Source organism: Lutzomyia longipalpis, chromosome 1 (genome assembly GCF_024334085.1).
Source record: "Lutzomyia longipalpis isolate SR_M1_2022 chromosome 1, ASM2433408v1".
In the NCBI taxonomy this organism is placed as follows: Eukaryota; Metazoa; Arthropoda; class Insecta; order Diptera; family Psychodidae; genus Lutzomyia; species Lutzomyia longipalpis.
Genome location: NC_074707.1, coordinates 14,059,321 through 14,073,163, shown reverse-complemented (window position 1 = coordinate 14,073,163; position 13,843 = coordinate 14,059,321). Strand labels below are relative to the sequence as shown.

The window sequence follows — 13,843 nt, the reverse complement described above, 5'->3', positions numbered from 1 at the left end:
CGTTCTGTCAAAGTCAAGTTTTTGTGTATTGCAAATTCGCGCAAATTAATTTAAAAATTTCCAGTGTGTTTGTGTGAAATTTTCTTATCTCCTTTAGTTTCTGGGAACCTTCCCTGCTGTCCAGATAGCATCCCGCACAGCATTTCAGTGTCATTCCTCTCATCCAAGTGAACCGCGTGAAATTCTCCGGGTACGATGGCGGCAAGTGTGTTCGATTGCATCCAAATGGGGCCACCAATTGAGGTGTTTGCCCTCACCAAGGCCTACAATGAGGACTCCTATGACAAGAAAGTCAATCTTGGTGTCGGAGGTATGTAGTTCTCTAATAAATTCCATCCAAATCCAGGCAGAGAGTGAGGTCTTTCCTCCAGAGAGACCTTTGAGGTTAGGATAGTGCGAAAGGTCAGAAATGAAGGTCAAAATAATATTTGAAAGGGAAAGATCAAATTCTCTTTTTTGCGCTCCTGCAAATTACTCTGGGAGATTAGCAGAAGCATCTTTATCGCCCCAATGGGATTTACAAAGTTTCCCAAAATACTTGACCAATCTGGAAAATATGTTGCCAATCGTGGCAAATTGATAATTAGTTGGTGTTCCACTTCGTGGCCAACACCAAGTATTGTAATCGTCGGAAAAACCGACCACCTCAGATCGGGCTCAAACTTGGTATGACCACGTTTCAGACAACCCACATTCCAAAAATGGTGGTGGAAAAATTTTGTTCCGGCCGGCCTGCCGGCCGTCCTGCCGGCCGGCCTGCCGGCCGGTCGCCCAAACTTTGTCTTATAGCTCGAGAACGGTAACAAATAGAGACTTCGGGTTTGAAGTTTTCTATAGAAATGTGGGTGTAAAATTTTATTTTTTCGCATTTTCAAAATCCAAGATGGCCGCCATCCGCCATTTTGAACTACCGCCAATTACTTCCCTTATAGCTAGAGGTCTGAAATTTTAGTATGTTGTAGAGCTCAGTGAGACGTTTTCATCGACAACTCATACTTGAAAATCGGTCAAGCCGTTTAGCAAATATGGCGACCTAAAGCAAAAAGTGTTTTTTCGAAATAACTCGAGAACGGCTTGACCGATTTTGACCATCTTGGTATCAAATGAAAGGTTTCAAGAAGCCCTACAACTTTCTAGAACATTCCAAGTTCCAAAAACATCCGCAAGAGGCGCTAAAATCAAAAACAAAAATTGCCTAACTTTAAGGGGCAATATCTCTGAATCCCCATTAGGCAAATCTTTTAAATTTTGATTTGTTGTAGCCTGACTCAATATCTTTCACCAGTCCAAAAATGAAGAAAATCTATGTCGCCGTTTAGAAGATATAGCCATTTGAAAAATTCTTGAATTTGAAAAGTTCTAAGAGTCATATCTCTTGAACGGATTGTCCGATTTTGCTCAATTTGGTATCAAATTAAAGGTTTTGCAAAACTCTACAACTTTCTAGAACATCAGAAACCTCTAAAACCATTCCTTCGGGACAAAAAAAGCCAAAAACTGTTTTGGAAAAACAAAAAGCCGCCATTTTGTATTCGAAGGTGACCTTGAAAAGTATCTTAATATATCCCAAAATATAGCCTGTTTTAATACCTTTCCAAAACTGGTCAAGAAATTTCTGTATGTCTTATAGAACCAGAGATATGACCATTTTTATCCATCAAATTGCCGAATTTTACAAAAAAATCAAATTTGTATACTAATTCTGCTCACAAATCGCATTACAACGCATAAACAAACTTCTACACGTTGTGGGACACCAACTCTTATAACTGGACGCGTTATGATTGACTTTCGTAATAATCTCGCTCTGTTTCCTCGCGCGCCGCGAATTTGTTACACGTACACTACCCTCAAAAAGTTTCCGGCCAAGCAAGAATTGCGTATTTTTGAAGAATAATTTTAAGTGGCTGTCTCTCCAGCTATGGTCAACCGATTTTCAAAAATTTACCTGTTTTGGAAAGGTGAGAAATGTACCTTTCCAAAACTAGTAAATTTTTAAAAATCGGTTGACCACAGCCGGAGATATAGCCCTTAAAAATTTTGTAGTGTACACGGTGGGGTAATTGAGGTGTCAAAAATATTATTTTCATTATTTTATTTCTGAATACTTTTTCTTAGCAACTTTCAATACTTCAGTTTTCATTACAAAGTTTTTTTTTACAAAAATACATTTTTTAATCTTTTTTTCTTCATTTTTATAAAATATTAATTTTCACTTTGATAATTTGACTGTCACACTGTTTCCCTCACTTTTTCAATTAAGTGAAACTTTTAAAATTGACTGTCACATTATAAATTGACTGTCATCTTGTAAATTGACTGTTTTATATAAATTGAGTATTTTGTAAATTGACTGTCGCTCTGTAAATTGAATTACTTTATAAATTGACTGTTCTCTTAATAAATTGACGGTCATCTTCTAAATTACCTGTTCTTGTAATTTGACTGACATTTTATCAATTCATTATAACCCTAAAAATTATTTATTTAATTGATGAAGGGGAGCTATCATCCCTGAGGATTTCTAAATTCATTTTCTAAATTGGCTGTCATTTTGTAAAATCACTTTTCTACTCTATTAATTGCCTCTTTGTAAATTGACTGTCACTTTGTCAATTGACAAACTCTTCAAATTATTATATCATTCTAAAGTCACTGTTCTCTTATTAAATTGACTGTAATCTTGTAAATTACCTAACTGATTTTGTAGCGTAGTGTGTTCTGCCTTTGATAATTGCCAAAGAAAAGTCAGTTAAAGTGCAGTGAAAGAAAATCAAGAAAAAAGAGAATTCCCCTACATGAAAATCCGCATGATCAGAGAAAATTGGACGTTCGACGATTCCCAAACAAAGACACAATTGACCACTGAGGAAGGCGCACAGTAGCGTCGAAAGCTCTGGCCCCTAAAATTGAAAGGATGTGTTTGTGTTGACCTACCGTCCCTAGGCTGACGCAATTGGAAGGATTTATCCTAAAGCATCAAAAACATAAAATTCCCGTCAGATTCATCCCGAGTAACTGATTTTGTTAATTTACTATCACTTTGTAAATTGATTGGCCTTTGGTTAATTGTCATCCTATAAATTATTTACTTAATTAATGAAGAGAATGCCGTCATTCCTGATATTTTTTTAAATTTACTGTTTTTATGTAAAATCACTCACTTTATTATAACGGCCTCCTTGTAATTTGACTGTTTCCTCATTTATTAATTTATCTTTCATCTTGTAGATTGAGCGTTTCTCTTAATTTTAATCATTTCGTAAATTAACTGTTACCTTATCAATTGACTGTTGCTTTGTTGATTATTCGCCATTTTGTAAAAAAAAACCATCGTTTTTTTTAAAGTCATTTTGTATTATTTTTAACCGACATTTCAACAATCTTGAAAAAATAAATTATACCAAAGAAATTAATTTGCAATTTTTTTTAATGTTCAAGATCAACTAAAGCCATCCCTATCTCCCCTATAAGCCTAAATATTCTGGCCGTTATATTGTTTTTAAATGAAAACAATCAATTTGTAAATTGCGAATAAAGTTCAATTGCTTGAGATACGGATAAGACCAAAAACCAATGATAGACTTAAAGGAGATTAAGATAAAAAAGAATCACCTTGCATGCGACTGACAAAATATTCACGACAAATAATGCAATCATGTTGGGAAAGCACAGCAAAGAAAAGAAAATAAAAGAAAAGTGAGTTGAAATTGTTGGTTGATTTATTAATAAACTTACCCTCTCGACGGGGTTGTGTGTACGAGATGACTTCCTACTGTGTGTATGTGTGGGAGCAGCTGGAGGATTTTCTCTCCAACTCTCCATCACCTCACTTTCACGCAAGAATGACCCCCATATGGGGAAAATCTTGCCACAAGAACCACACACAGAGTGCCACTAAATTGAGGAAACTTTCGTGGCAATTATCCCCCCATTGGAACCCCATCTGTGTCCAATATCTCGAGGGTTTTCCAACTCTCTCTCTCTCCGACACATCCTTGGGCGGGAGATGGTCTCTCGTCAATGACTTCACCTCAATTTGTCATTCTCGTGGGCGAATGTGGTTGAAATTGGGATGGAATTTCCCCCCTCATCCCCACGTCCTGACCAACCTCAACATTGACACGTCTTTTGCATAAATTCAATGAGCACCACACATCCACCCACATTGAATGGCTTTCCGGGAGGATAAATTTGGGGATTATTTTAATTGTCACGACAAGGAGGACATTTATGGATTAATTTACAATTTTCTCACACCAATACGCTAAATGGATTTTTTTGTGGCCATGCTCATTCTCATGCTTTTCGTGCCATGAAATCCAATGGCCATGCAGCATAACAATAGAGTGAAGAAAATATATTAATTGCAAGCGGACCTTATGTGAGGGCGTCGTGTAAGAAAAAAAAAGAAAAAGGAAAAGCATTATGTTGATTCATGAAAAGAAATTTAATTTCCTGACATCATTTGCGCTTTAAGAAATAAGAAAAAAATCTCCTCCCATTTTTGTCGTCAATTGAGAGTGATTTTTGTACAGCAAAGTAATAAAAAGAAATAAGTTGATAATCCATCGTGAAGAAAATGCGAAAACAGAATTTTTATGATTTGACACGGTGTTTGAAAGATAAGACAGATAGGGGAATATTGCGCGTGGAAAAAATAATTATTTTCAAGTTATTTTTGAAGCATCTTCCCATTGAACGTTGATATTAATATTTTGTGGAAAAATCTGCCTCAGATTAATTGTGAATGAAAATTTCTTGGAAATACCCAAAAACGAGGGGTTGGAAGGACTTTTCATGGATGGGCCTTGAACCTTCCCAAAAGGTCAAATTTAGGAGGATTTTCTATTTTTGAATAATAATGATACCTATTTATGGAAAAGTCGTTGATGATTAAAATTCAATTGTTTCCTCAAATATTAATATCAATGCCCCAAAATCAGGACCAAAATTAGATGTAATAAAATATTTATTTTGAAAATTCAAGAGAGGATTTTCTCAATTTCCTTCTTTTAAACCTTTTTGGGGCAATTTTTCGTGTCCTTGACTTCAACTTATGCCTAATTAATTGTTATGAATTCTCCATTTACCTATCTAGGCAATTGAAAGATTATTTTAATCATTTTAAGTAAGTATTAACCCTTTCAAGTCCAAGATGAAACAAAAAAGTGAAACATTTAAGCTTTTGAATCATTTCAACTCATTTAGGAAAAGAATTTGTTACCCTGGCTTATACAACCTGAGAAGGAGCTTTTCCTTGGTTTTGCTCTGGAGGTTGGTTGACAACACTAAGACGCCCAAGGGCGCATGAAGATAAGACAAATGTAATTGAGATGAATAAATTTAAAATGAAATGAAATGAAATTAAGAAAAAAAAATAACCTTGATCCAAATGTTAAACTTTCTCATTAATAAAAAAATTATAAAAAATAATAGCGTAGTCATTCAATCCTTTCGCATCTACTGGGTCATGAAGCAATGTGAAACATTGTATTTTATCGAATTTAACCCTTTTTCATTGACCCAAAGAACTCAACAAATTTTATCTTCACAATTTTTTATGAATTTAATTTTTTTCCAAGTCAGAAATGCAAAAAAAAAATCATGCAGAGGAGACCAAAAGACGTTTTGTTTGAGAAATGTGAGCGCATGTTTCAATATTTTTGTGTTTCACAGACGAGAAGAGGGTTAAATGAATTTAATTATTTTTCTAAGTTAGAAATGCGTTAAGGTTACTTAGAAGAAGTCAAAAAAAGACGTTTTGACTCCGAAATGTCTTCTGAAATATTTACAAAATAAATATTTCTATTAAAATATTGCATGTTTCAATGTTTCTATGTTTCATTTGGACGCGAAATGAATTATTTTTTTTAATGCAGAAAGGAAATCTGATAATACCCAAAGAATAAAAATGACAAAACAAAGATCAATGTTTCATTTCTTCGTTGTTTTAGTTTCACAATTAACATGAAACAAAAATTATGAAACATTGATCTTATTTTTAACATGAAAATTTGTTAAAATATAATGTTTCATACGATCGCCAAAGGGTTAACTCACTGAAAATAATTCAAAATGCATTGAAACAACATTAAAAAATTGTTTCTAACTACACATAAATGTTTATAATGTACAATCTGTTGAACACAGTCCAACTAAAGCAACTAAAGGCATATAAAATTTCAATAAACATGTACAACAAGCTTAAATTGTGTAAATTTTTCATGTAAATGGTTTTTTTAGTGGTCGTTTTTCTATAAGTCCTCGCGGCTATTAAAATTAAAATAATTCCACATTTTTCGCATTTTCACTGTGGTATGGATTTTTTTTATTAATGAATGGTCCTTTTATTTAAAAAATGTCCACGCCAAATTAAAATAAAATATTTTGTATAATTGCATAATCCCAGGGGAGGAATGGGTAAGACAAAAAGCAGAATAATTCTATGGCTTTCATGTTTAATTTTCAAACAAAAAAAATATAATTATTCATTTGTAATTATATAATTTGGTCATTGTTATATTCCAATTGTAATTGGATAAAATATTTTATTTTATATCTCGGTATTATTTATTATTTTGATAGGAATTTGCAATTTCTCAGTGATTACGGTGATAATTTACAATTTCCCATACTCTCTGCCTTGGATTTAATTTCATCTGTGAAATTGCTATATGTTGATAAGAATCGGAATTGTGCTGTTGTGTCTCAATTGACCGATGCGGGTGGGAAAGGTGATATGTCATTGTGGGTGGGGGGAGGGTGGGAAGAGGCTACAAGAGGGTGGCATCTGCCTGATGGAACTTTAAGGAGGCCTGAATGTGTGGTGATGGAGAAATTAATTTTGCAGCTTATCGTACGGACGAGGGAAAGCCGTGGGTGTTGCCTGTTGTGAGGAGGACTGAGATGCAAGTAGCAGCCAATGAGGCACTCAATCATGAGTACCTTCCTGTGTTGGGAAATGAGCAGTTTACAAAGGCAGCTGTTGAACTTCTTCTTGGTGAGGATTCACCCGCTATCAAGGAGAAACGTGCCTTTGGATGTCAAACACTCTCAGGCACGGGGGCTCTGCGTGTGGGTGCTGAATTGCTTGCCCGTCTTATGGGTAGAACAACTTACTACGTCTCCTCACCGACATGGGGTAAGAAGATGTGTTGAGGAAATTTATTGACTACCACTATCTCTCTCTCAACAGCCAAGAAGTGCACTTGACTCACTTCCCGTTATGAGTTTTTTTTTTTTTTTTTGAGGAAAATTCCACTATTCAACAGTTGGGAAATCCTTTTAAAGAATTTTTTATTTAAAAACATATCTACTTTTTTTAAGCTTTATTATTATGTATTTTTTTTTTCTATTGTCCGCAAAAAAATCCTCGTGAACAAAAATTGGGGATTTACGAATGGGATTTTCAATTAACTGTGATTCTGACTATAAGGGATGGTCACGTTATTTTGGAAACTCTACAGGAACAAAATGGCCAAAATGTGAGAATTTCAAATAAATTTTTTGAGCACAAAAATTTATTTTCTAAATCAAAAATACTGAATTCTTTGGCGGTATTCTGAGATAAATATAAAGATCAAAATAAAGAAAAAAACCAAGATTTGGTATTCTACTTTAATATTCCAAGAAATTTTCAGGATAATCTTGGAAATTCAAAATATTTCAAGATTTGGTATTCTAAGATAGAGATTTACGGTCGAACCATAACCTAAAAATCTTGTTTCTCCATACAACTTCCAAGACTTTTAGTATTCTGAGATACGAATCAAAATCAAAATCAAGATTTACAAAATGAGTTGTCAAAAGAGACTTGGATAAAAATATTCCAAGATTCCGTATTCCACGATAGAGATTTACGGTCTTATTATAACGTAAAATGTCTTGGATTTATGTGAAATTCCAAGACTGTTCAGAGGTTGCCTGAAAACTTGGTTTTTAAATGAGGTAAAGGCAAAGTAAATTCGCTATGGGAGATATGAAAACTCTTGAACAAATAGGGGATGCAGATGCAAAATGACGAGTTTTTGCCGGATTTGTGTTCACTCCATCTTGCTATTGATGGAGTGAAGTACTCTGCGTTGATACCACTGCTCATCCCAGGATTGTCCAGGATCCTGGACAATCCTGGGATCAGATCGCTTAGAGTACGGAGGTCACTCCATCAATAGCAAGAAGAAGTGACCACGATTCCTAAGAAAAATTCAAAATTTTGCAGTAGCATACCCCCCCCCCCCCAGTTACCGCCAAATTATCATAATCTGGAGGCAGAAAGCACCTCTCCGACAATATTCATTCCATTCCCGGAGCAATAATGCCTGGGAATAATAGCCGAGATTATACAATCAGGGCTCCTGGATGTAATGGCAATAGGGAAGAAATTCCCATGAAGTGTTTAAATTTCGTTCAATTGTCATCCGAGAGCGAACGAGAAAGCGCAATAGAAAAAATTAATGCGTTAGAAAGAGATATCGCTAAAGTTTTCTTGGCGCGAAGCTGAAACCAAGAAACTGACAAGTAGGATAACGCAAATTTTGATTTTACTTTTCTGGATAAATCGTCGTAAAGTAGAATACCGACAGTCTTGGTCTTTATTTTGATTTTTATCTTGATCTTGAAAGGTGTCTCTATCCTAGAATACCACCCCTTATCAGTATTTGGCCATTTAACAAGAGTGCAAGCAGATTTCAAAATTTTGGTTTAAAAATTGGCTTGAAAATCGCTCTTAAAAGTCCCCGAGTTTCCAAAATAACGTGACCATCCCTTAGTTTAGAGTAAATTTAAAAAGGAAAATAATAAATTCTAAACTAACTAACTTTTAATGATCAAACAGATTCAGAAATTACCTAACAAACTTACCGTTTTACACTGAGATAAGCAGACAAAAACGGAAAGGATTCCTAAAACAGAAACATACATAACTAAAACTATATCCTAACCGTCTTTAGAAAATTTTATTAAAAAGACGCTAAAAAGAATTTTAAAAAAAATGATTTTATGATTGGAAGTTTATGAAGATTAGGCAAGTTCTTAAACCGTATAAACGGCTGTTGCATTCAAATTATTAGCTCTTGTTTGTGAAATTCTAAATTCTAACTTATGAAAATCCTAATTTTCTTAGTTTTCCTGTCACCGTCAGGTAAAATTTTTTCTCATCCAATAAAATACGCTTAAATTCCATTTTAAACTATATGAATTCGGAAGGAATCCAACAACTGTAAAAACTTAAATGCTGAAGAAAAAATTCCATTTTATTAAAAAAAAAAAATTAAACGCATTTTAGACTGAAATAAATTTATTTTGATATCTAAAGAAAAGAAAACATCAAAATGTGTAAAGTTTTATGGAGAGTTTAAACAAATATACTTTCCGTCTGTCCTAAAACTTCAAACAATGACGTCATTATTGTGTTATTGATATTTTTAACACATGAAACATTAGCCCTGATGTTTCGTCAGTGTTTTTGATAACCATACATTATTTGAAAGATTTTTTCAAAATTATTCAACTTTTAATCACAAGAATAATAGATAATCAATTAATTTCAGTTTAACCCTTTAATTGATACCCTGATTGAACTAAAAATAATTTTTGGGGGTTCCTTTGAACTTAAGTAAGACATTTTTGGCAAAAAAACCCCAACTCAAAAATTTATGGTTTTTCGTTCTTTCTGATCCTGTGAGTCCTTGGGGATGTCTTTTTGTGATCATAAAATGATCAGGGATTGTAAAGACATAGTCTTATACTAATTTAGACTCAATATTCATAAAATAACTACCTATACAAAATTAAACATTTTTCAAAATTGAGCCTTTGGGTCAGCGTATGACCCAATGGACCTTAAAGGGTTAAAAATAACATTTTTGTGTGTTCCTGCATTCGGACATTTTTGGTTTTTATATATTTTTAGTCAAATTACACTAATATTAATTATTTATGTACATAACGTGCAGTTCTTGTGAATATTTAATTTTTCCACGATACATCACGATAAAAGTAGAGTAAAAGTAATTGAGAAGAATTTATTTCTCAATGAAAAATGCAAAATAATTTCATTTTCTTGATACTTTCTCTTATTCTGCAAAAATTAATATTTTATCAATGATCTTGAAGGCATATTTTGCATATATTAATTATGAATTAAAATTATTATTTTACCTAATTATTAAATGTCTGCAATTCACATACAAATTGAGAAAATTTCATTGAGTTTTCCCAACAAAAGCCATAGAGGTGAGATGCTTATTAATACGGCAAATTTTTAAGAGATCACCTTGTGGATCATATTTCTTCTCATCCAATTATGTGTCCATGAAGATCACTATCATGGCTTGGCTGAGAGAGAGAGAGAGAAGTCATGAATGGATTGAAGTAATGGAGGTATTTTGAAGAAGAAGAAAAAAAACGAACTCATTGAGCTTTTTTGTCCAATGTTATATACAGAAAATCATCACAAGGTCTTTACCTATTCCGGTTTTACGCAATCCAAAACATACAGATATTGGGATCCAGTGCTGAGGGGAATTAATTTTGAGGGTATGATGGCTGATCTTGAGGCAGCTCCCGAGGGATCTGTTATTGTTTTGCACGCATGTGCGCATAATCCAACCGGATGTGACCCTACGCAGGAGCAATGGAAGCAAATTGCTGATGTTTGCGAGAGTAGGAAGCTTTTCCCATTCTTTGATTCGGCCTATCAAGGATTTGCCAGTGGGGATCCCATTAAGGATGCCTTTGCTGTACGATATTTTGTCTCACGTGGCTTTGAGTTGATTTGCTCTCAGAGTTTTGCGAAGAATTTTGGACTTTACTGTGAGTTGAAGGAGAAATTCTTCCTTTTTTTAGGGATTTGATTTTAGCTGTGTTTCTTTCAGACACAGCTTTTGTGTACCGAGCAAAATCGAAAGTCGTCAGATCGGGCTCAAACTTGGGATGAGCACGAATTAGGGTCCCCACATTCCAAAAAACGTATGCGCCAAAAATTTTTTTTTCCGGCCGGCCGGAGTAAAACGCTAAATTGCTAGAGAACGGTGATAGATAGAGACTTGCGGTAAACGGCAAAGTTTAAATATCGGCTGGAAGACGTCCGATTATGAGGTCAAATCCACCCCCCCACTCCTCCGTCCGCCATTTTGAATAACCTCAAAAATTTGTTTTCGCTATATCTCAGCCGCTATTATAGCTAGAAGACTGAAATTTTGATATGTTGTAGGGGCCATCAAGAGCTTTCCAACGATACCTCATTTTCGAAAATCGGTCAAGCCGTTTATTCAATATGGCCGCTACAATTTTTCATCGAAAATCGACCATAACTCGAAAACGGCTTGACCGATTTTGATCAACCCGGGGTCAAATGAAAGATCTCAACAAACCCTACAACTCTCTAGAACATCCGAAGTTTCAAAAGTGACCGCTAGGGGGCCAAAAATCAAAAATAAAATTTTCGATGAGTTTTCGATGAATATCTCGAAAACGCCATTATCGATTTGCTTCATTTTTTTTATATGTTATAGCTGACTATATTATCTAGCTTCATGCCAAAAATGAAGAAAATCTATGTCGCCGTTCTCGAGATATAGCCTTCCAAAGTTGGCATGTCATATCTCGGGTTCTACAAGTCCGATCTTGATCAACTCAAGCGCAAATGAAAGGTTTCGTGAAACCCTACAAATGTCTAGAACATTGCAACTTCGAGAAATGACCGCAAGAGGCGCTAAAATCAAAAACAAAATTTTCGAAAATTTCGAACTCGAATTTTTCGAAAATGGCGACATAAATTTTCTTCATTTTTCGATATGTTATAGCTGACTTCAAGACCTTTCAAACAAAAAAAAAAATTATGAAAATCTATGGATCCGTTCTCGAGATATGGCCTTTCAAACATTTCTTAGGGCATGACTTTTCTACTTTCCTCGACTTTGCGCGTATTTAAATTAATTCGCGTTCTAGTTTGCTCTCACAAAATTGGTACACTGAAAGAAACACAGCTCTCGTAAGCTTGGTCAGCTTACCAGTACATTTTTATATGAAATTTTGTTGTTTGTTTTAGCCGAGAGAGTTGGGAATTTAACATTTGTCCTCAATAGTACGGCCAAAATGCCACCTGTTATGTCCCAAGTGTCACTCCTTATTCGTGGTATGTACTCAAATCCACCAGCTTATGGGAGTCGTGTTGTGGGAACAATACTCACAGACCCAAATTTACGTGCCGAATGGATGTCGTGCATCAAGACAATGTCATCGAGAATAATTCAAGTGCGAAAGCTCTTGTATGATAATTTGGTTGCCCTCAAGACACCCGGGTCGTGGAAGCATATTATCGAACAAATTGGGATGTTCTCCTACACGGGACTCAATGAGGAACAATCGGTGCGTCTTGTTGAGGAGTTTCACATCTATATGCTCAAGTCTGGACGTATATCCATGTGTGGATTGAATGAGAAGAATGTGGAGTATGTGGCCAAATCGATTCATACTGTTGTTACGGAGAAGAAATAACCATCCAGCAGAGGCAAGCATTAGAGGATGTTTACATGAGAAATTCTCAATATTTCGGGTTGGTTTTGCCTTCCCTTTCTTTGTTTTCATGCTTTACCTCTGTCTATTTACACTCTGTCGTGGAATTTATTTGATTTTCTTCCTTTCCAATCCTTCGCACCTACAATCCTTTCCCTTCCTTTCTTCTTCACTGTGAAAAACCAAATAACAATACAGGATGACCCAAATAAATTAATTTCAACGAGGCTTAAATTCCCGAATGCACTTTATTATGCTTTTTTATGCAATTTAATTTTTAACATAGAAAAATATCATAACGTACTAAAAAATGCCAAAATGCTCAAAGCATAATTTAGAGAGAATGATGTCAAAAACAAAATGAATTATGTGTCAATAAAATTGAAATTTTTTAAACTCGCAATAGAACAATAAGTAAGTACATAATACTATGTGAAAAAATACATATAAGTCGAGGTTTTTTGGATGATTGTATTTTTTGTTTTTGTTTAAAAAGCGAAAATTCCAATAAAGGGGCATTTATTGTTAAGGAACAAAATGACTATTTTTCACCACAATTCTCACATCTCAATTTCCCATGAAATAATTACCGTGCAGAGTCTTCTCAGGGGGGTTTCTCAATGTCAACTCCGCCCCTTTAGCGGCTCAGCGTCACTTTCATCTTCAACAGCACAATTTTCAGGGAATAGAGAGCCTAAGGGGGCTTCTATATACTTTCGTCTTTTACGTCGATGGAGCTTGTTGACTAAATTTTCCCCTCTTCGGGCCTTCTCATCTCTTCCTGTTTTGCCGTCATGGCAAATGCACCGCAGGAGACTCACACGGCACGGGTATTTGACTTTCTCGTTTAGTGGAATATTGAGAGAAGTGTAGGTACTTGAGGAGGAAGCATTTTGGAATTCCTTTGCATCACTTACAGGAGTTTATGCACGGAAAGCAGGAGGAAAGAGGCTTACTGATAGAAGAATCATTCTTAGGCAAAAGGTAATAATTCTGAACGTGAAAAATTTTAGAATAAATTAAGTAAAAATTCGTTAGGCAGAATATTCTGAGGAAAAATGAATAAAATTAAAAAACTTTCCTATTTATTAAATGTTTGAAACGTTTAACCCTTGGAGGATTTTGCTGGCCAAAGTGGTCAATTTGACTTTTTTCAATCGCCACAGAATTAAAATCTACTCACAAAAAAAAAAAAGAATTAAAATCTATTTAACATTTTCATGATAAATTCTACCTCGGTGTATGGGAAAGTTTCATAACTTCAACATCGTCGAAAGAAGACTTGGAAAATTATTTTCTTTTGAGTGAAAATTAAGGTCAAACT

The 13,843-nt window shown here is 34.7% G+C and overlaps 2 protein-coding genes across 2 annotated transcripts in view; both read left to right on the top strand.

Moving 5' to 3' along the window:
* The window catches only part of LOC129792487 (STAM-binding protein-like A), a 781,560-nt gene extending 773,462 nt beyond the window's left edge, over positions 1-8,098 (top strand). Inside the window, exon 7 of the transcript XR_008750810.1 lies at positions 8,071-8,098. The gene's annotated coding sequence lies outside the window, so the exon portion shown is untranslated. The remainder of the gene's footprint in view (positions 1-8,070) is intronic.
* On the top strand, positions 91-13,057 carry LOC129792456 (aspartate aminotransferase, cytoplasmic). The gene is made up of 4 exons (XM_055831526.1): positions 91-310; positions 6,854-7,144; positions 10,447-10,815; positions 12,053-13,057. The coding sequence occupies exons 1-4, from the start codon at positions 196-198 to the stop codon at positions 12,499-12,501; spliced, it is 1,224 nt and encodes a 407-aa protein (XP_055687501.1). The 5' UTR covers positions 91-195; the 3' UTR covers positions 12,502-13,057.
* Positions 13,058-13,843: the final 786 nt, after the last annotated feature.